The 24174-nt window shown below is 36.1% G+C and overlaps 1 protein-coding gene across 2 annotated transcripts; it reads right to left on the reverse strand.

Moving 5' to 3' along the window:
• Positions 1 to 205: 205 nt before the first annotated feature.
• Positions 206 to 19057, reverse strand: LOC128211607 (uncharacterized). 2 transcript variants are annotated; one of them, XM_052916593.1, is made up of 6 exons: positions 18964 to 19057; positions 13846 to 13993; positions 11258 to 11378; positions 8862 to 10329; positions 4483 to 8287; positions 206 to 4029 (listed from the first exon to the last, which is right to left on the reverse strand). In XM_052916593.1, exons 2-6 carry the CDS (start codon positions 13904 to 13906, stop codon positions 2771 to 2773), a joined length of 6714 nt encoding a protein of 2237 aa, XP_052772553.1. In that variant the 5' UTR covers positions 13907 to 13993; positions 18964 to 19057; the 3' UTR covers positions 206 to 2770. The 2 variants fall into 2 exon arrangements, with proteins under 2 accessions (XP_052772553.1, XP_052772552.1); XM_052916592.1 differs by lacking the exon at positions 18964 to 19057 and adding an exon at positions 15047 to 15116.
• Between the last annotated feature and the right edge of the window lie 5117 nt (positions 19058 to 24174).

Genomic DNA, 24174 nt, shown 5'->3' on the forward strand with positions numbered 1-24174 from the left:
AAGACACAGGCAACTGTTTGACTTGGGTCGTCACACGACTAGTAAATATCTCCATTGGTTCAACAGTTAAGACACAGGCAACTGTTTGACTTGGGCTGTCACATGACTAGTAAATATCTCCATTGGTTCAACAGTAATGACCATTTACATCCAGTTGGTTCGGTGATATGTGGATTGTTAGGGAAGAACAAGAAGAATATTCCATTTACATTTTTATTAGTATATAAGGTATCGACCTCAAAGAAAAAACAAATGATAAGGTTAAAATTCAAGGCACTTATTCAGCTAAAGTTTAAGTACACAAAGTGTAAAAATAAAAAACCTGGGTTTGAATAATGAAATGATAAATGAATAAATAATACAAAAAAATAAGTTATTCTGAGGAATGTTACAAAATTGTGAACAAAAACATAATATAACTGTTATAACACAGTGAATATTTTTTTGAGAACAGTATCAAACATTTTTATAACTTGCATAAAATTACATGTTTGAGCAATAATAACAAAAGTAGACCAACTATTTAACATGATTTGAAATAGTAAGAAGGGTTGATTTGTTTGTTTTATAAATGTAAGAGAAGGGTTGTCGCTGTACATTTTCTTTATAAATGTAACAAAATGTTTGATTGGCTATTCATATGGGCAATTTATAAATGGCACATTTTTACAATAGGTAATAAAAAAACAAGAACTGTTATGGAACTATTAAAGCATACTGTATATATGTCATATAGCACTTGAATGGCACTTAGCAAAACATATTCAAATGGCACAGATAAATCAGATTGCTGAAGACAAAGATGAGTATAATTTTCAGATCTATAATACAACATTGGTCAAAATAAAGGAATGTCATAATGGCAGGAATATTTATTAACAAAAATATGGCTGAAAGGTTAATAAAAACTAATATGTCTTGTGAGTATTACAATGGAAAAACAAGCTCATACACGGTATACAACATCGTAAAAATGAACAAGTTTCAATTCAAAAACTATAAACATATTTAACAGCTAATGATAATGAATATGCATTTTTGGAAGGGTCATATAAAACCCTGCAACAACCTTTGTACTCCTGAGTTCTGAAATGATATCTACAATGTATTTTTACACAATACTTCCTTTTCAAGATGGAATACATTCTGATTGCACGCTCCAAGAGCAATGCAAGAGAATGCCAACCCTAATCTCTTGTGGGTTTTTTCAGTAGAAAATAGCCACAACTGGATAATTATTGAAACCAGAGTTATAAGCCTTCGAAAATTGTCAGGGGAAACGTGTATCAAGTTTTATGTGAATTACCCGGTATATATTTTGAAAGGTTACAAACTACAGTCAAACCCTGCTGGCTCAAACTGCCAGGGACATGGAGTCTCAAAAATTAAAAAAAAAAGCAAATTTTTTCACCTTCAGTATAAAGAAATCAGTCCTTTACATCAAGTTCGAGCAAACAAGAAATTAAAGCCATTGCAGAATTCGAGTCAAGCAAGTTTGAGCCAACAGGGTTCAAATGTATGGCCAAGGTGAACGTTCTTACACAATGAAACTGCCAAGGACACTAAGACTATCACAATAACTTGACTTTTTTCGTTGTAAAAATCATATTAAAATAAGACATAATGATTGTGAACTATTGTTAACCATTTTTACTACTGCCTTGATATACAAAACTGTTCAAGTTATGGTAATTGAGAAATTACGAATCGAGTCAGTTTAAAATAATTCAACTAAGGGCATATTTTGACTATTAGTTCATCCAGAGTAATGGGCCTTGCTGCACATTTTGCCTGTGGAAACGTGATAACCAAGGGGCATCACAAAATAAGAGTGCCTTCAAGCAAACACCAATGGTCATCTGTTCTTTTTTCAGTAGAACAAGAGGCATAACTCAATAATCAATAAAGCCAGAGATTTCTACTGAGTAATAAATATGCCTCTTCTCTCTTGTTACATCTGTACCCAGTTGGGATATGAAATTATGGCCACGTTGACATTTTAGCACAATGATGTAGACAATGACAACTACACAAAGGCTATGACAATCCCTCCACTTGTTTCTTCAGAAAACAGACCAGCTAACAGTCATCAAAATTAGACTTTTGGATCAACAAGCCCAAATTATTATACTATTGCTTGGCATCAAATTTTTGAACAAGCCCTGCTATATAAAATTCAGAATTTGAGCAAGCCCGAAAGACATTTAACCCGTGCAGGGCTTGTGCTAATTTCGACCACTGAGCTAAAATCATTAACAGCAGTATGTGCCTTGTTATACATACATGTAAATGCCTTACAACCAATGTAACATGTGTGCTTTTGTAAGTTTCATGTGAATATCCTCAGGACTTCAACTCTAATAAAACTGAGTTAAAACTATTAAATCAGTAATGAAGAAAAATACCTTAAATACTGTCGTTTTATCAGAATATATGTAAAAAATCTAAAACAAAACTTTTGAAGAGATCAGAATATATATTCAAAGCAAACTTATTTATATAATACATGTACAAACAGTAAAGGAATGTAAGTTACCTGTACTCGTATTGCAACACAAGACATACATAGCCAAATAGAACAATACCCCTACATTCACTAACAAATATTAAAGTAATATTAAAGCCTTGATAAAGACAAATTTGATAATCAACACTGTTTCTAAGTACATTAGAAGACAGAACAATCTCATCATCTCAGACTTCACAAACAAATACTTTAACAAAAACAGAAACAATAAAAACCCATAAAAACACAACTGTCAACATCAACTCATGATTCTTTAATGCCATAATCTTCCAGTTTCAATTTCTTCAACACAACCCAACAAGATGTCATATCTTCTATACTGATCTCTTTTCTTGTTTCCAACTTTCTTTTCTTTTTGGTGATTAAGTCAAGCTTCCCAACTGACTGCACTGTTTTATTCAATCCCTTTGGTTGTTTAACTACTCCACCTGATTTGCTCTGAAGCTTAGCTTTTTTCTTAGCTGATTTATCTGCATTTGTATCATTGCTTTCAGCTTTACTTTCTGTTTTTTTCTTTAACACTAGAACTATATCTGGTCTCTCATCAGAAATTTTTATGTCTGCCCTTTTCATCCTATCTATACTTACACTTTTATTTCTTACTTTAGTCTTTCCTTGCTTGTCTTTTTGTCTGACAGGTGGCTCACTTTTGTGCCTCTTCCTCTCCTTTACAAACTCATCACTCTCTTTAATAATGTCTTCTAGAACTTCTCTATGTGTTCTCTTTAATGTTATTTTGATATGTCCATGTTTTTCTTTACTGAAAGTTGAATCATCAGAAATGGAACGTTTCAGTAGCAAACCCTCCTCAGACGAACTTGTCAAACCTCTCTCACATTTCATTTCACGAACCTGTCTTACTAATCTACCAAGGTTTGATTTCAAATCTTCATTTGAGAATGTACTTGTAAATGGATTACTGTAGACTGTCTTTGAATGAGTTTCAGTAGATGCAATTTCTTCTGAACTTTCAGCATACTTTATACCAGGTCTTGCATCATAAGCATCTGTCAACTCTAGCTGATCTTCTGGAACAGTCCTTAGGTTTTCAACACCAGCCATGTCCATTGCACCATCTTTCTTTGCTATCATTCCACTACGCTGTTTAACACTTGTCACATTTTCATCAATATTTGAACAACTATCAGACACTGATACAGACACATCCGATATTTCACTTGCAGCTTCAAACTTCATGTCATCATTTTGAGTTTCCATGCATCCATCCAGAATCCCAGGAATTAGCCTAGCAAAATGTTCAGGAGATGGCTCAAATTTCCCGACCGCTTGAGGTATTCTGACAGACCTTGTATTTAAACCTGAAGGTCTATAAGTATGCTCTCTTGAAGTATAGACAACCTCTGTATGTTTTGATAGCCTTTCCTTTCCTAGATGTCTCTTTTTCTTCTTGAAACTGTTGCCAACAAACTCAGCTGCTGAATGACAGAACTTCTTTCTGAGAAATCTGGCCCTTGGATCACTCGGATGAGGAAGGAATAGGGCTAGAAAAAGATGTACATGAGATATATACATAACACTTAACCAGTACAATAAAACCAAAGATGACTTCATAATCACCATGTCTCAGGGTAAACACCCCAACTCGGCGGGTTGTCTGGTTAGGACAGTGGTAAGCGTACTTGCTTCTCACCTTAGGGACACAGGTTTGATTCCCGGCCTTGGCATATGTGAGTTTGGTTTGTGGTCACAAAGCCAGACAAGTGGGTTTCCTCTTGGTACTCAAGTTTCCCCCACAACACAAGACCACACTATCGCTTAACAACGTGCAAATGAGAGTGATTAATATGATGTTGTAATAACTTGCAGAAACATTGCAAAATAAATACATGTGTATGTTTAAATTAACTCTTGCTTTTGGGTTAGACTCAATTGTCGACAAATAATATTTTAAATGATTAATTCTAAGCAATAGCAAAATATTTTTTTTAACTTACATGGAAACACTTTTTCAGCACCAGCCAGGAAACCAGCGACCTTGAACCGTATACAGTCCTTTTCATCCCGATAACATGTAAACCGCACATAATTCTTAATCTTCCTCTCCATTTCCAACTTCTGCCGGTCTGATTCACTCACTGTGGGGAGATTTTGGACAGGGGATAATCCTCCAATGAAATCTGATGTTGATGTCTTTGTCTGAGCAAAAGGGGGAATAGGTGTACTTGTAGTTACTCTTGGCTTCTCTACAGATCCGTCATGATTCTTGCTTGCATGTTCAAATTTTTTATTGACATCTGTAAGAGCATTCTCGCAATCTTTATCATTGACATATCTCCTTTCACCATCATTCGAAATACTATCTAAGTTGGCGATGTCACTCATTGGACTTCTTAATTCGCCCCGAATATCCTTTGCAATACTCTGTTCGCTAAATTCGTCAATTTCATGGTTTCCAACTTTCGAGACTTGGTTCAAATCCACTGCAAATCCTGTTTCACCTGCCTTTGCCAAACTGCTATAATTCACAGTTTCTTCCATATCCCATTCAATATTGGTGACTGGTAACTCACCATCTGTATGACCCTGCATATCTGTACTTTTACTGTTTAACTTTGTTTTATTATTTGGTTTGCCAATACTAGGAACAATCTTTTGCTCCTCTTTTTCATATGCAACTGACTCCTGTTGCTGCAATGTTTCAAGTGAAATATCTTCAGACCTCTCATTGCTGTTTGAAAGAACAGGATCCTTGCTAGCAGTTTCTATTTTGCAAACTTTAGCACCTTTCCTTGGTGCTTCATTCGTTGATTCCATTATTTTACCTAAACCAGTATCAGAAAGCCTTTGAGAAGCATTCTGTGTCAGAGACTTTGTAGAAATATTCAAGGCATCTTTCATAGATTGCTGCCTGGTTCTTGTCCGTCTTTCAGGAGTAGTAAACACAATATCCTGCTGTGGCTTGCCTTCAACTATTTTCTTTCTAGGCACTGGTCTTTTTATAATTGTGTCATTATCTTGTTCTTTTCTATCACTTTGTATAGAACTATCCATCTCCACCATCTCCACTGCATTTTCAATATCTTTATTCCGATTTTCATTTCCAACTGTTTCCAATTCTTTGCTTACAAGTATATTTAAGGGATGAATTTCAGTATCTTCTAGGCTATCACCAGTTATGTTTTCAACATGTTCAATATTATCTGCAGTGCTTTCTATTGTTATTTCAGTTTCACTATTGCATTTCAAGTCATTTGAATTTTGACCAGCAGTGTTGGTGTTCTTTTCAATATTATATTGATGTAACTGTTGTGTATCATCCACTGATTTAATATCAGAATCATTTATAACTTCAGTTCTTTGATCAAGTTCCTGCCTGGTAATTATTTCCAATTCTTGAGCAGCCATGTCTGTTTCTAACTGTACATCAACACTGCATTTGTTTGTGTTTAAATTTTCAGCCCTATTGTCATCATGCTTTTTTGTCAATGACACGTTTTGCTTAGTTTCTGCCATTCTACAAACAGTTCCATCTGGTAAAAACACTTTTCCAGCACTTAAGCGCCTTTTCAATGTTTTCATGTCTTTCACAATGAAATCACAATTTTGGAGAACAATTTTTGCATCTTTTTTCTCACAGGCTTGTCTTTTTTCTGAACTTGTACACTGTGGTATACCACCACAATCCTTTCCTTCATTTTCAGTTTTTGCTTTTCGTTTTGGTGAAGTTATCTTCACTCTTAATGCTTTCCTTCTTTTTGATGTTGATGACCCTTTCTTCGTCTCACTAGGACATGATTCAATATCAGAGAAACTATCTATTTCTGACTCATCAATATCACTTAGCATACTTTCATTCTCATTTTCTTCACATTTTTTGTTATCTCTGCCCGTATTTTCAGAACCTTTTGTTTCATCCGTTGTTTTACCAGTATTCTTTGTCCTAGCATCACCAGTCTTTTTAATAGTAGCCGTACTGGGTTTTTTGTTCATGCTAACTTCTTTTGAGTCTTTCTGACCATTTTCCTGACCATTTCCTCCTGGTCTCTGTCTATTTTGAACATCGTTTTCAGGATTTACTGGTAGTTCTTCACTCTCTACCTTAATTTCATCTTCCCTCAATACAGAAACCAACTTATGAAAGGTATATTCCCCTCTAGCAATCATTTCCCGGGATTTCTTGTCTAGAGTACATTTCTTTTTGCCGGTCTTGTTCAAACTCATACACACAACAAACCTGAGGTTGTCTACAAATATCCATTCATTCTCTAATCTTTCTATCCTTTCTTTTGTTTTACATGAATAATGTTTCATAATTTCTTCAGGTGCTTTGACAAATGCTGCACCAATGGTCCCAAGATTGTGTTTAGTCTGTTTGGAGTCCACAATCTTTGCAGTGACTAACTCCCCTATATTAATGTAGTGTTTGTGTTCTGATTCATAAGCTGGTATGTCCAAATCTCCTATCTTTAAAGATCCCACTGACAAGTCTGATACTGCACCAGTATCTGCCGTATTTCTCTGGTTAAGGTCAATCTCTTTGAAAGTGTCAATCACTCGACCAACTCTTCTAGTACTGAGTCCACAATTTGCACACTGACAGTGTCCTCCCAAATCCTTTCTACTCACTGGATTTGTTGCAATCATTTTCACAACCCTGTTGTCAAGAACATTTGCAATAGCCCTACAGATTCCTCTAACATCATTTAACCCAATTAGATCTGTACTTTCAAATGCTTCATTAAATGCACACTTCTGTTTTAGCAGCTCTATTTCATTTCTTCCCATACTAATAATAGTAAGATTGTAACAACCCTCCATGGCTATTTCATCAAACAATTCTTGCATTTCTGGACCAAGGATCTTGTGCAAAAGCGCAACTGGCAAATACCAACCACTCCTCTTTTTAAATGAATAGAACTGAAAGCTACCAATTTTCATGACATTTGCCGAAGACAATTTGAATAACTGACCATCAACATTGAAAACTTGTTCAACCGGGACCTCCTCCCTCTGACCAGGCTCACACTTACAATATGTCACAGCCAAGTCTGATTCATTCACAGAAATAATCCCTCTAAGCCTTTGACCTCCCAAAACCCCAGCCTGATTCCTGTTCACTTGGCTATACACACTTATCATGTTCTTCGTTGGGTTTATTACTGCAACCGGAATGTTCGATTCAACTGAACTTCCACCACAACTGGGTTCTTTGTTTATTTTCTCTGTATGTGCATCAGAAAGGGCATTACCCCTTGATTTCTCCATAATGGCTTGTTTAATCTTATCAAATTTGATGTCATAACTGGCCGCAGCATATTCTCGATTTGTATTACCTGAACCAGTTTCATCAATATTTCTAGCAGTCATTTGTATTGGACTTCCCAGATATTTATCATCACTTTTTATCTGCAGAGCACCACCCATATACTTAATGTTCGCCCCAGTACCATTACTTTTGTCTTCATCTGTCACATGTTCAATTCCTGAAATGGTATGTGTCTGCATAACTTTCAACCGATCAAGAATTGCTTTCTTTACCATGTCTTTTTCTGATAGCCCTTGTCTTACTTCTTGGCTTGGAAACTGACTTACACTAGACTGGGACACTGTCTGATGATTGGTTTGAAATTGAAGAAATTGCCTTTCCAGACTGGTTTGATTGGCCTGCTCTTCAGGGAAACTGGTTTGGGGAATCTGGCTCCCTGCCTGACAGTCTTGGAGATTCAGGTTCCCAGACAACAGAGCAGCCAACTGTTGTGCAGACATGCCGAGTAATTGAGGGAGATGAGGACCAATATCCTGAAAAAAAAGAGATTTTGAAAGTTATCCATTTATTCTTATAGTGAAAACTCAATAAGCCCTCTGTCCGCAAAGTTTTAAACCAACCATAGATATTGATAAAGGGTCAGCTTAGGAACATTTCTGTGAACTTATTTTGAAATCTGGCCAGCAGTTTATGTGGAGAAGACTTTCAAAGTTTTCATGATATTCATATAGTGAAAACTAGCCCCAGCCCCTGCTGGCAAAGTTATCACTAATCAACCAGGTTTAAAAGATTTTGAAATTAAAAGAACCACCTTAGGAACATTTCTGTGAACTTATTTTGAAATCTGGCTAACAGTTTTCGAGCATAAGATTTTCAAAGTTTTTCTTTTGTTTGTCAAGGCAATCAGAGTTCGACATGAAAACATTTTTATTTCAAGGAATCTGACCAGTAGAAAACCATCCAAGGAACATTCTTGTGAAATCTGTTTGGAAATGGCTCAGTGGTTTAGGAGAAGTAGTTTTAGGAAAATTGTTGATGACGGACAGTACCCTTTCACAAAAGCTCAATAATTTGAGCATGCAGTGCTCAGGTGAGCTAAAAACCTACCTCAACAGTGATCTGACCACTCTCCAAAGCAGCCAAAACCTTGCTGGGTGAGAGAGGTCGTCCATGGGTGGGAGATGATGCAGAGGGGGTGATTTCAGGAGCCCTGCCTTCAGAGGCACCTAAAACGGAGCAGGTTCCTAATGGCACATTGGCTTGAACAATCTGAATCTGTTCTGGGTCTTCTGTTTCTGTTTTGGTCAGTCTCTGAGGGCCCTTAAGCGTTGTACCACCATTACTTAGCAAGCCTGGTATAAACAATGATTCTGTATGAGGAGCAGTCAATATATGAGCATTATTTAGACCCTGAGTAAATGCTGTGACACTAAAACCTCCATTTTGACTGTCAGCAACAGAGTCAGACATTTTGTGTGTCACACTTGCTAGTGGTTGTTCAGACATAAAACTGGTCGGCTGAGAAAATGCCTGGCTTGATCCCTGTACTTCTAACACTGAGCCGTTGTTCAGACCTTTAAGGATGAATCTTTTATTGGAATCCATTGATACACGTGTATCAATAATAAGTGAGTCATGCCCATCAAGTGAAGATGAAAGGTTTTCTGTATTATTGCTCTTTTCAAAAACTGCACTGTTCATATTCACATCCTGTTTAATGAGATCTCCTAGGCTTGAAGTTGAAAGTGAAAGCATATTTTCATCTGAGCTTACTGTCGGACAGTCTTCAGTAGACACAATGTAAGTTATTGCACTATTTTGGTCATTGAGGACAGGAGTGTTTGACCCAATCTCAGATGAGTCAAAGAAATTCAATACTGAAGCAAGTTCATCACTAATTGCAGAATTTCCATTATCTCCATCTGCAATGGAAATGACTATTTCATTATCACTTGGTGTCAATGGAACATTTATTAATTGCCCAGTGCTTGGGTCCATTTCTAGTACAGTGTCAGTGTCTAGAATATCTTGACAGGCTTTTAAGCATTCAGCTTCTTCTGAAGAAAACACCGGACTAGAGGATTGTAGTGGGTTTTCATATTTTGAGGGTCGCCCTCTTCTCTTTTGCAAACATTTTCCCTGTTTTGTGAACCTTAGAAATGATTTTTCAGATTTTGCCCTCCATCGTCTATGTTCTGGTAATGCTTTCAGAAACTTTTCAGGGGGTCTCCTATACCTCATAATTGAGTGTTTCTTTACACATATAGGCGAAGCGGCATCAAGTATCTTCGCCCTCCGATGTTTATTTCTCTTATCAAGCGGACTTGGAATTCGGAACACTCCATCATGTACGAGTTGAGACGGATTTGAACTGGGCACAATGTGGATCTTTGGTTCGGGGTGTTCAACTATTAAATCACTCATATCCATAACAACTTCGATCTTTTTCCGATTTGTTGTCTTCTCCCTGATGTATTCATCATAGTAAGAAAATTCGTCATCACTGGAATCAGAGCTATGGTCAGGTGTGTAATCACCATCTTTGATGGAGTCATCGTCATCCACTATATCTGACCTGAAATGTGATATGGGAAGCTCATTTGATACTACACTTGAATCGTCTATCTTCAGTAATCGAAATTAGACTTTTGGATGAACAAGCCCGAATTCTTCTACTATTGCTTGGCATCAATTTTTTGAACAAGCTCTGCTATATAAAATTCAGAATTTGAGCAAGCCTGGAAGGCATTTTACCAGTGCAGGGCTTGCGGGCTTGTGTTAATTTTGACCACTGTATCTTTAGTAACAATAACAAAGTTTAACAAGTATACTAAATCTTGATCAATGTGCATTTGTTTTTTCAAGGTTTTTTATCATTGGTTAATAGTTGTTAATTAAATACAGGACAGTTCTAAAGTGTATTATGTCAAATATTTCAGAAAGTCAAAAAAAATATACAACTGTCTTTTATATGATTGTGATCTGAGGTTCAAAGACAGCAGCGTAAAGATAAATTCCATTTTAAGTCCAAAAACTCTTCAGATTGTGAATATTACACAAATTATACAAAAACAAAAATAGTGAGCTTAGCTTAATCCTGTCAAAAGGGACTTGAGTAAAATGAGGCACATTTTAGAGATCTATAGAGACTTCATAATTTCATCATGTAGTGTTTTGAAACTGGGCCATGTAGTTCATGAATATATGGAGGGATGTGGTTGTGTTTAACACAGCCTTCATAACTTGGCTTCTTGGCTGTGCTCACATTTGAGAAGTCAAATGTAAATCAATGTGAACGGCCCACACTACCCTATTAAGGTTTTGTTAATTCCAGGTAGTAATATTGTTTTTATAAGTGTTTGAACTCACAAAAATTGTGCCTTAAGAACTTGTACCCCGCAAAGGATCAAATGATAAAAATAATGATCAGTCAGTTAATCTGGATCACAAATATTTCTTTGTTTGGCCTCAAGCAATGTATACCCAACTAAACCCTGACTTACATAATTTTATCATCTTCTGACAGTTCTGAGATTGACTCCTCCTCCTGCGATATCTTCTGGGACTTCTGGCGAGCACGCTTTGGTCGCTTACCAGCAAGGAACGCGTCCGCACCATCATTCTCTGGAAAATCACTTATTTTATTAATTTGAAGATAAATGAGAAAAAGATGTGTTTAGGACTGAGCTAACATTGATAGAGCAAATGTTTTTCCGGCAAATCTCTATACTAGATGATGTTAGCCTGATTGTGAAGACAGCTGTAAGCTTTATGAATAACCCTCGATTTTGTCATGTCCTAAATGAAACAAAAAAGCAGCAAATCAAATTTTCAAATTTTGTACACTGTTTATCTTTTGGCCATTTTGCTTACTAAAGGGGTTGTACTCCGTATGATGAAATAATGAAAAAAAGAGAAAATTGTCAAAAAACTGACATAAACTTGGTATCGATGTGCACAATGCATTGAAACATACTAACTGAAGTACCCCATAGTTTACAATTGATTTATTTTTCGCAGTTTTTTCGTATTTTTCCATTAAAAAAGATTACTAGGTATGTCTACCATGTAGAATTCATTCCTTATGCGTGATTGGCTAGTCGATGTTATCAGGTAATATTACCAAGTTAGTTATATAGCTTAAATATTCCAACCGTTTAAGTTTAGCCTTCCTGGGCCTAAAAAAAAAATACATTTGGTTCGGGTTACCCGACCCTACCTACGGAATAGGCGCCGACCCTAACGTTTTTATAGTCAGTTTGAAAAAAAAAAATGAAAAACTAAAAAAAAAAAAAAAAAGTCTTTTTTTTTTTTGCTTTCAATATGTAGTTTAAAACCTTAATTGCTTATATAGAAGATAACTTTAACACCATTCACCAATGATGAAAATGACATTCTTATATAAAGCCTAATAAAAAAAAAAAAAAAAAAAAAAAAAAGGCCTATTTTTGAAAAGGATGTAACCCTAACCAAACAAATTTTTTTTAGGCCCTAGCACAGTGGATACAACACTGGGCTGCAATTTTGGCGGCAGTTCGAACCCTGTCTCCGACTCGATTTTGTTTTACATTTTGGTATTTATTTTTACAATTATGATATCCAGAGTAAAACATTTTATTAAATAATTGTCCTGAGATTCGTTACAGAAAAAAAACTTTTTTTAGTGCCAATCTGGTGAACAGTCCCTTTAAAAACTATTTTGATCTGTTGATAACTGTAGTTATTTTGCAATAAATATTGACCAACAGATAACTTTTTAGATAACTTTGACAAAACCAAAAACTTAACAAGTCAATTGGCTGCTGGTATCCTTAAAAACATGCCCCTGATAAGCCTTGAACCTCTAACATCCTGGCTGAGAATGACCCTCAAAACCCTAACCTCCTGGGTGAGAAACCCTATGAGCCTAAAACCCCTAACCTCCCGGGTGAGAATGAGCCTCCAAACCCAAACCTCCTGGGTGAAAATGAGGCTTGAACCCCTAACCTCCTTGGTGAGAATGAGGCTTGAACCCTAACATTCTGGGTGAGAATGAGCCTGAAACACCTAACCTCATGGGTGGGAATGAGGCTTGAACCCTTACCTCCTGGGTGAGAATGACCCTCAAACACCTAACCTCTTGGGTGAGAATGAGCCTCAAACACCTAACCTCCTGAGTGAGAATGAGCCTCAAAACCCTAACCTCCTGGGTACAAATGAGCCTCAAAACCCTAACCTCCTGGGTGAGAATGAGGCTTGAACCCTAACATCCTGGGTGAGAATGGGCCTCAAAACCCTAACCTCCTGGGTGAGAATGAGGCTTGAACCCTAACATCCTGGGTGAGAATGAGCCTCAAACCCCTCACCTTCTTGGTGAGAATAAGCCTCAAACACCTAACCTCCTGGGTGAGAGGCAGACAGCAATTATACCACTCAACCTCCAAATTTCACTGCTGTGTTCAACTTGTGAGGTAGGAACCATTCCTTTAAAGTACATATTGTGTAAAAAATATAAATGATCATGATTTTATTGTATTGATGTTAAGTAGGTTGACTTGGCAATCTTTAATTTGTTTATCAAACTTTAACAGTTGGATCATCTTAAACATTGTTTCATTAGTGCCATCTGGTATATGCCAGAATATATGGGGGAAAAAACATGATTTGTAATTCCTTATCACCACTTCTCTACCATACACGTCATGATTGAGGATAAATGCAACCTACCATTAAAATATGACATATTATAAATGTATAAATCTTTTTTGTTGCTCATAAATGAATGTTAATGCATGCATATATGTATTTATATACACCCTTTTGCCAAAAAAATTCACACTATTATATAATTGATCCTATAACGAAATGCATGAAAAAGACTAAGTTTTTAAGTATTCTTATCATGTATACTCTATTTCACCAATTTATATACACAACATTAAAGTAAAGCACATCAAACATTTAACAATATCATACCAATCTTAGGTCAAGTCAAGGATTAATACATGTGGACATTCATGAAACCTGATGCATCATTCCCAATTAAACTGAAATACGAACAATATACCAAAACTTAATAGAGCCCTGCCCTTTTACCTAGCTAAAACTATACCTTCTTCATGCTTCAGTGAAGATATCGACTCATCATGACTTGAATCTTCAGTCGCTGACATTGTAGTTGATCTATTCTACCCAGCTATACTGCGGGGACTTATAAGGACAGGTGAGGCAAACATGTTCAAACAAGGCTTTCTTCTGTCCTGCAATAAAAACATTTACTATATTTGACCAGGTTTATCCCTTATCTTTCAAAAATAAGCAGTAAAGCAGTCATACATTTCTTTGATGCTTTTGTAATGGATGTGCTGTATCTGATTTAACACATGCTTGGTTTATTTTCATGCTTTTCATTGGTTGAGATGTTGTCACATGACAAACCATAGAAAGTGATATTCACTGACGAAAAGTGGTGATACTTTTGTTAACAAAGCCATGTGTGTAACAGGATATGACATCATTTCCATTTGATTCTTATGAGAATAAAACAGCAAATGGAATGAACGTCAGTGATGTCCTTTATTGTGCATTGATTTCATAAAAATATTATGTAATAATATTATATGAAAACACTTCTTTTAGGAAGCTTAGTACTAAAAGCATACAATAAAACACTTATAGACTGATAATATCGGTACATATCAAGCCTCCAACATAAATGACACAACGCCATTGGTCAAGGACTGGTCACCCGGTGACCTCATGATTTTCCGTATTGGGTCACCAAATTAATATCGTACCAAAATGGCGTCTATTTTCCGATTTCAATGAATATTCTGATGAAAAAATTAAACATGTTAACAGGTCATCGACGTGATATATACGTTATGAGGTTAGTAGGTGACCTGATGTGGGAGATACGGGGCACAGGAAATCGGGTCACCTACTAACTCTGTAACTTATAATATCCCATTTTATAAACCAAATATCACTTTTAATGGTTGATATAATGGGATCTACATGATACATCTCATCAAAAGACAATACCATGGATTCGACAAACAATATAGATTTGTAATTATTACCATGGATTCGACAAACAATATAGATTTGTAATTGAAGAACTCAAGGCAATGTGCAGCAACTAGTCTTCAATTTCGGACAATTTTCATGAATTACATGAGGAAATAAAGATACATATACATTTGTACTTGACAGTAAATGAAGTACACAAAGGTTTATATATCTCAGTTAATGCTCAAGTTACACAAACTATCAGTTGCACAAACAAACCATTACTATAACAAAGTAATTACCATTTCCAAATCCATAAATTCATGTTAAAATATTAAAACACAAAAATACGGAAAACAAATCACTGGAGTACACAAGAATATCAAATTACCATTTACACTGAAACCCAAACTCTGTCATTTTTGCTTTTTGCATACCCCACTGAACAACAGCAGGTACCTAACTATTGATATAACCCTTTATTCGATAATCTTAAGTTTAAAAAGAGTTTAAAAATTAAAAGTCACTCAGTAAAATCATGTTTGTGAGAATTTGTTTTCAAAATGTGTTAAAACTGAGTTATTTATCTATAATTATAAACTAACATCAAATAATCACTGTTTTGATGATATAATTATACTTACAAGTACAGATATTGTAAATTTCAACCTAAAACATCCATCTTTCAATGGGGTTACTAACAAAATGAAGTACTTTCTTTTGTATTTCCTTTAATAAAAGAACTCTGAGGCTATATTAAATTGATAGTAAGTTCATTGATTCAACAATGCCACCTATCATCATCCAAATTATTTTAAAACACACACTTAAAGCTGCACTCTCACAGATTGAGCATTTAGACAATTTTTTATTTTTTTGTCTTGGAATAAACCAATTTTGTGTGAATGTCTGAACACAAGTAATAAAAGATTACTGACAAAAGATCAGATCGTAATTTTCTTATTTACCTGAAAAAAAAAAAATCAAAATTCTGCGTTAGTAACGCTTTTACCCATAAAACATTAGTTTTTGAACGTAAATAAGAAAAGTGCATTCTGATCTTTTGTCAGCAGTCTTATATCACCACTGTCCAGACATTTACGCAAAAATTGGCTCCCTTTCTAGTAAAGCAAAGTTGCATCAAACAAGATAAAAACATTTTATTATAAATCAGCAGTCCTGACAACTTACCAAAGACTGAAAGCATATACAAAATGACTTTTTGTGGGGTATTTTCCTTACAATTACCAAATTAATCAGAATAAAGAATAAAGTAATTATTGTTCAGGAAAATTTATATCAGTCTTTTACCTGCATGGAAAATTATTATTTTGTCTTCTCCATACATGCCATATTTCTGAAATGCTTCCCAGGCGATTTTGGTCTGAATTCCAGGTTTTTTTTTATATTACGCCAGGGGATTTTTACACAGCGAAATTTTGCACAATATCTAAATTTATGATATAAAGAATAAATACAGAAACACACTCTAATTTAATATTTTTTTTACTTAGACATCATGGTCCTTCATGTAATTTCACACTCATAATATTATAGATTCTTCCCACTGTCAACCTTGAGCTAGTTTTCAAGAAAATACAATTAAATTTAATTCCAGGGGATATGGATCCCCCGGCGGGGGACCAGGGGATGGGTCATAATTCCGGGGGATATGGCATGTATGCTTCTCTCGCTCCTGTTTTTAAACAAAGAAAAACTGAAATATTTCACCCCCTCTCTACTATTTTTCCAAAAACATCTCAAACAAAGCATTCAAATGGTGTGGCCTTATTTGAACTTCGAAACATGACTTACATGTATCATTGTTACACTCAGTATTTTCATATAACACATAAAATGTCTATCGTTACACCATGAGAGTCCCTTTATGAAACATTGTCGTGCCTTTTTAAACGAAAATTAATTATTCAAATCATTAAAAATGATCAGTTTTTTTACTATTCACAAAGGTCAGGGTTATTCTTGTCATTATGAAAAGACATAGTTTATAGGAACAAAAGCTGTCACAGCAAAGTGACAAATGCCCCTGATTGTTCCTCGTCAGACAGCTGGTAGTAATATAATGTTCTGAATGCATCAAGCCCATACTTCGTTTTAAAAAGATCATGTTGAAACTACATGTATATGTTCCGACAGGGATTCTGGGTTAAAGGATATTATGTCTATAAAAAGTTCTAAAAACAAGCTAAATTACACTTAAATGTTAATTCATATCAGTTCCTTGCCTAAAAAGTAAATATTCAAAGAACAAATATGAGTTAAAGGTGTGTTTTTTTCATTCCTTTCTGTCAAAACGTAACTGTATTTACATGAAACAGACAACAGTTTAGCATTTGAAGCTTTCTTAACTGAATTCAAAATAAAGAGGTAAAACCTGTGTTATAGTACTGTTATAATGCTTATTTTGTGCAAAATACGTTGGCAATTACGTGGTAATATAGCTACAATAATGAGCGATCAGGGATACTTTTTTATTATTTTGACATTTCTTATGTATCCCTGTAACGCTACAACTCCCTACCATTTAACACTGGGTGAAAGTATATGTACTAATATTATGCATCAATGTTGAATAATAATGACAAAATTGCTCAATATATACCTGTCAGACAGTGATCTTAACTGGATTGAATTTGTCATATGGGTCGTTATTTTCACATAAATATATTCCGGGTCACGAATACCATTATACAATAACATGTACATAACCTGTTAGATTTACAGATATCAGGATAAACTTGAAAACAACAGACACATGTAAGTGTTTTATGATATCTGAACATGTTTTTGGCATAATGACATAAATAAATATGTGTTTAATCGCAGGCAATAATATTTTCGTAGAAATTTGAATTTATAACAGAGATAATTTCAAACGTGTGGCTGAGAGGATTCTGTGCACGGACCGTTCACTACTACTTTTTGCTGGGATGGTGGACGTCACGAGTCTGCCATAGTTAAAAAAATCTTCAAAAGACTCATTGACGGCCATTTAGGTGGACTACGTGGTTATATAAAGTTTCATAATATTATAATATATTTCAAGCCTCAAATACTTTAATATCTAAATACAATTTGAATATATTTCATCCCCCTCCCCCCCCCTCCCTAGTTTTTTGACAAACCCTTTAAATTGTTTAAGAATTAAAAGTCTATTATTTGAGACTAGACAGCACAGTGTTAAATAGTCCAAATAATTGTACGTTGATGGATTTTTTTTAGATTTTTGATATGAAAAAAATTTTGATATGAAAAATCCACGTACAAATTGTTTAATATTAAAAGTGGGTAGTTGTTCCGATCAGGATTCCGGGTTAAAGCATATAGTGTCTATAAAACATCATAAAAACAAGAAATATTACCAGATAATGTTATGTTATATTAGTTCCGTACACAAAATATAAATATCCAACTTATAATTATGAGTTTGACGGTTTTTCTTCATTTCATTCTGTCAAAACATAATGATATATACATGAAGGGCACCTGCAAGGCTTCAGGGCACAGTTTTAAATCGCTCGGAACATTTCGGCCATGCCCGAGTTGTTAAGATTGTATAATGAGGTCTATCTCGAAGCTTTGTCGGAGGAGGCCGAGTTATTATGATTGTATCGAGTTGTTCCCTTTCGCATAATTGTTGTCTGTGTCAGTCAACTTTCGTTTTATTGGAAAGGTAAACAACTTGTTTTAATGTATTAAATGCTTGTTTAGTGCAAAATAACATTTCACTTACATGGTAAAATATGAATATAACTCTTTATGATCAATTTCAACCATAAAATACTTCACTTGAAGCAATTTCAATATTTTAAAACACCCCCGTTTTTTGCACAGTCCCGTTTAGACGTTAGGGATTGGAAGAATCCCATATAACACGTCTATTATTTAAGACTAAGTGTTAAAGTGCCCCCAGGATACCCTTTTCATTCACTTATATAATTATTATAGGTTTCTGCATGCATGAAGTTCTAGAAATGACTCTTAAGTTTACCAGAAGATTATACCAGGTTTGATATACAACTAATATACAACTATCTATTTAGTTAGCTATTAGTATAGTGTAACCATCCAATTGGATTAATTCCTTGAGTATACTGTTACACCAACTGACACTTAAACTAGACAATTTTCCGGCTTGAGTCATGTTTTAAAGATATCTTTACATAAAAAACATAAGTTTTTAGTTCATGATATTTACCTTTATCAGATATATCCACTGACATTAACTTATATCTTTAATAATAAAAAAATATGTTTTTTTGTTTACATCCAACAGGAAGCGTCACTCTTCAGGAACGGCAACTCTTTAGTATTAACTCTGCACGCTGAAACACTCAAATGCACAAAGACATCCACAATGTGGATGCAGTGCTAACCCTTACATATGTTATTAAAAAAAATGTATTTAAACTTATTTATCCAAAATTAATGTTGGCGACAGAAATTCATTTATATGAATAACTCCCGAGTTCGTTTTTTCAGTAGAAACCAGTACTGGTGCCCATTTTGAGGAGCCAAGAGACCAAACCCCATGATGGGGTCGAACACCTATTGGGTGATAGGCGGATGTAACGGTACACATACATGTTCACCATACATGTTCACACCTAAACCAATCTAATACTCAGTTAAAACTTTAGTTCAAATATAAGCCGTCAGAGAAAAAAACTTGTGATCTTGTAAATAAAATATGCAACCAAGATTCTGTGTACAGAGTAAATGGTTACAGCTTATAACAAGGCAAATTATATATAAGTCTCTGAATTTTTTTTTTAATTTAAAACACTATGACGTTGCTCCGTGTGATGAGATACGACAAGATGCTTGTTAAAGCAGAGCGTGGACATGACAAGAACAAAACAATTTAAATCAAAGAACCGTCTTTTCCAATGCAGTATTCCCTAATTTCATTGGAAAAGTAAAAGGCCCTTTTCAGCTAAAGAGCACTCTCTTTGCAGTGTGGTTACGCTGACTGCTATCTATTCGAACATGCTCATTTGGAACAAATCCACATCACATTTAGATCACGTTACCAAGCTATACAATGGCAGTCATGCCTGAAAAAAGTGAATCACAGGAAAGAGAAACTAACCGCCTCAAAGACACCCGGGTCAGTGCGTTTGGTCTGTTGCAGAAGGCAGAGACATGCGACAACGCCCCCCCCCCCCAACAAAAAACAAACAACAAACACGCCAACCATTAAAAAATGTATCTAATGTGTGATCAATTCAAGGTTGCTTTGGTAACCATTCTAAGAGGGTATATTAATACTCAGTGTTCCGTCCATGAACAACCACTATCAGGCTGACATAATTGGTGGGCCACATAAAGCACCCAACACTCTTACAGAAGAAGCAATTGTGTAAACAAAACATAATGTTTCTATGGCTGATTCTATGGTTGAGATGGCCGCCAAAGGACGGTAACCCGGAAGCTGCGACGGAAGAGAAATTGATAACGTTGAAGCTGGTGCACTTACTGTGAATCATTCACACACACGCACGCACGCACGCACGCACGCGCGCGCGCGCCCACACACACACACACACACACACACACACACGCACACCATTATGAAGAGGACATGCTAAGATTGCGTCGAGAAAATCCAAGAAACTGGGATGTTCTTACATGACTGCATGCATTGTCAGCAAGACAGATCGGTGGCGGCCTAGATGTGTAGAAAAGTCATGATATTAAGCAATAATCACCTCGTTATACGGTACACTCCACAAGAAAACTCCGCTTTTCTCGTTACTCGTTTACGCGGATGTTTGTTATCGAGACCATGTTCAAATAAAACGCTATCCGTGTACCTAGGAGTTCGACCTCGTCGTCCACCGCGGCGGATTTGTCGACCAAATACACATCAAAACGAACGTCGCAAAACGTATAAAACAAAAATAAGAATCGCTTTTAAAACCGCTCACCTGACAACCATTGCCGCTTCTGTAACTAACGCTGCCGTTTCAACCGTCAGTTTCGAATATTTCCCGTTGACCCTCGACCATCCTCAACCGACAGAAGACAAGTCAATCAAGGGTCGAGAAACTTGGTTTAAAAAATCTGAAAACACTCTGACTGGGATAACAAATGATGTAGCCGTATTTGTATGGCGATACTGATAATGGAAAGCCAACCGTCATCAGATCAAGTCAACGAGTTGAGGAAACGGAAATATGACAGGAATTTAGCATTGGAGTTTAACATCGTCACGGAATACGTACCACATACGGTAGTGACTTTTTACGAATTATTTATATTTAGAGAGTCTGATGTACGAACATTAAATGTGTTGGTCATAAATCAAACATACATCTGGAATAATTCATATCACTCCAACGGGATGCAAGTCCGTGATAAAAACGTCTAACACAGGAACGTCTGAATCCTCGCTAACAATGATCCAGAAATATGCAATAAAAATGTCGCTTCTGACAAAGAGCATGCATTTCAAAACGCCAATAGTCGATGTGTTCACGACTACACCCTAGCATATTGTAATCCATGATCATTTAAAGAAGAACACAATTCGACAATGAAAAAAAGACAATGACGAGATCGTAGATAACATACATGTATACGGAAAGCATGGGTTGACAAAGAAAATGAATTCATATTGTATGCGCAGTTTATAAATTGGAATGAACTGCAGTACTATAAATATACATATATAATGTAGTTATACTAGTGTTTTGCGTCAATAGTATCTCAAAAACATGAACATAAAAACAGAAACTAGTGCAATGAAATGAGTATTGGAGAATTGTTTGTTTTACAATCACCAGCATTTGCCACATTCGAAATGAGATGAGGTTGCTTTATGTGTACAAAGATCCATTTTGAAAGTTTAAACGGTGTTTGAGGTATGGCCAAGGTTGAAGTTCTTGCATGATAAGAAGGTCGCAGCGACGACGACACCATGACAATCACTTCGATTTTACTTTAAAGAAGCGACGAGCTAAACTGTTTAAAATAACTTAGGTCGTGCACATAGTATATGTAATCAAGAACAAAATGAGGTCATCTTGTACCGAAACAACGATTCTTACACCAGTTCATAACGATTGGACATGGTGATGATCGATAAGGTACATTTGCAATTCGACTAGGACTGCCAGTTCATCAGTCCTTGCTGCCAAGAAATCAACACTCATATTCATTAAATGCATTTGAACAATACAGCGAGTGTATAATATTTTATAAGCAATCGACATTTTATACACATTTTCACATTAACTTAATGTTTACTCGTATCTACGAGTAGAGATTGGTGAAATGAAATATATTTATATAAAACACGTGAACACATTCTAAATAAAGCAAATTCAAACGTCTAGCTGTATTTCTTTGGATTGTCCGAAATTGTTGACTCAGCTGCATGTGTGATCATGCTCGTACACCAGAGAGATGATGCTATGAGTTACATTCATTAAAATTATTATTATCAAACCTCTGCTGAATGAGAATGCTGTGTGATATGCACGTTGATATTATTTGTTCATTTGTTACACTTGACGTGGCGGATCCATGATCCAATACACGCTTGATTATCATGGAGCGCTCGCAGGTTCGATCCACCGCCTCAACACTCAAACTAATTACACGTTAATCGGGGATCATGTGCGACAAAACTGTATATTGACGCACGTTAAAAGACCAAGGTAACATTCTGTCTGTGCAGTATGCGACACAACCTACAATGTAACAAAACTGTTTCTATCCATGGGGCCGGCGCCGACGGATAGTCCGCGGTGACGTCGTAAAATGGACATGTATGCCCTTACACTTATAATAGTAATGCATCATTCGCTGGATAGTCAAATATAAAAAACATGGATGCTAAAAACGTATCATCATTAAAATCATCAACCTGGAACCAATAACATTCCATCCTTCTCCCATCATCAACTAATTAAGCATCAACTGAGCACCCAAAAATCCAGAATAGTTAGTCGACGGTGAATACAATTAAGATCCCCCCCCCCCATATAAATACGTGGTATGTTCGGAAAGTTCCCGGATTGAACGCATTCCTTTTGAAAGGCTCATTGTATTATAATGAAATTTAGTATAGATTTACTACATCTTTTATTCCATTTCACTCTAAAATTTCGATTCCATACATATAACAGTAAAAAAGTTACAATAAATTTAAAACATGTACCAACGATATGGCGGAGCAACCCGACGTTAAAATTTATAACGTCAACGTCAATTCAGTTTACTCTTTCTCGAAATAGCGGCCATGTGCTTGCACGCAACGTTCATGTCTCCTGACCCATAATGTGTAAACAGTTTGAAACCATTGTTTATCAAATTAAGACATAATTGTCTGCACGTGACAACGTAGGCTCTCGAGATCGTCGAATCTGATTCAGCGTAGCTGGGCTTTGACGGCCGGGAAAAGCGCAAAATCAAGTGGCGCAAGGTCTGGGCTGTAGGGGGGCGTGCTCCAACCTGCCGATCCCGAGAACATCCAGCTCCAACTCTGTGTACCGGGCCCTGTGCGCTGGGGCATTGTCCTGAAACCACGTTTCATCCGTTGTGATTATTCTTTGAAGAAATCTGTCCCCTTCACGTCGATAGGACCTCAAAAAGTTCAATGATTTATTCAACCTATCCTTCATCTGATTGTCATCCAACAGCCTTGGCATCCAACGTGCGCACACCTTTGTCATCTTAAACTCTTCAGTAATTAACTTATACGCTGTTGCTACCCCAATGTCACATTCCTCGGCCACTTCCCGTGTAGACACTCGTCGGTCCCTATCAAGCATGGACTTTACCATTTCGCGCTTTTTCGCCACAAGTGCCGGCCTCCCACATCTCTCGTCGTCGGATGTTGACTTGCGCCCCTCCTTAAAGCGTCTGTGTCACTCAAAAACAGCTGTGCGACTCAAAGTTTGGTCTCCAAACGATTTCTTCAACTGTATCAATGTTTTCGACGGTGAAACATCTAAATTCTGGAGAAACTGTATCACGACACGCTGTTTTTCAATAATTTCGCGTTGCATGTTTGCTTTGAGCACATGTTTTGTAGTATGTTATGCGAGGCGGTGTCTGTTCAAATGACGTCATGCGTATTTTACTAATGACGTCATGTTGTGGTTCGACGTCAAGATGACGTTTCCCGCGTTTTTTAACGTCACAAAATGCGTTTAATGTGAACATTATAGGAAAGTATACGGCTTGCTCCACAACAGCAAATATTATGTTGCTATGGATACAATATTTTAAGAATGTATTGACTTAGGCGAATGTCCGCTTATTATCAAAATGAATATATATGTGTCTCAACTTCGCCGAAGTTTCAAAGCTCTATGTTGAAATATAACAAAGTTATTGGTACAGTCCGGGAACTTTCCGAACATACCTCGTACATGGGGAAAAATGATGTTTTCAGGAA

The sequence above is a fragment of the Mya arenaria genome, chromosome 12 (assembly GCF_026914265.1).
Source record: "Mya arenaria isolate MELC-2E11 chromosome 12, ASM2691426v1".
Classification (NCBI taxonomy): domain Eukaryota; kingdom Metazoa; phylum Mollusca; class Bivalvia; order Myida; family Myidae; genus Mya; species Mya arenaria.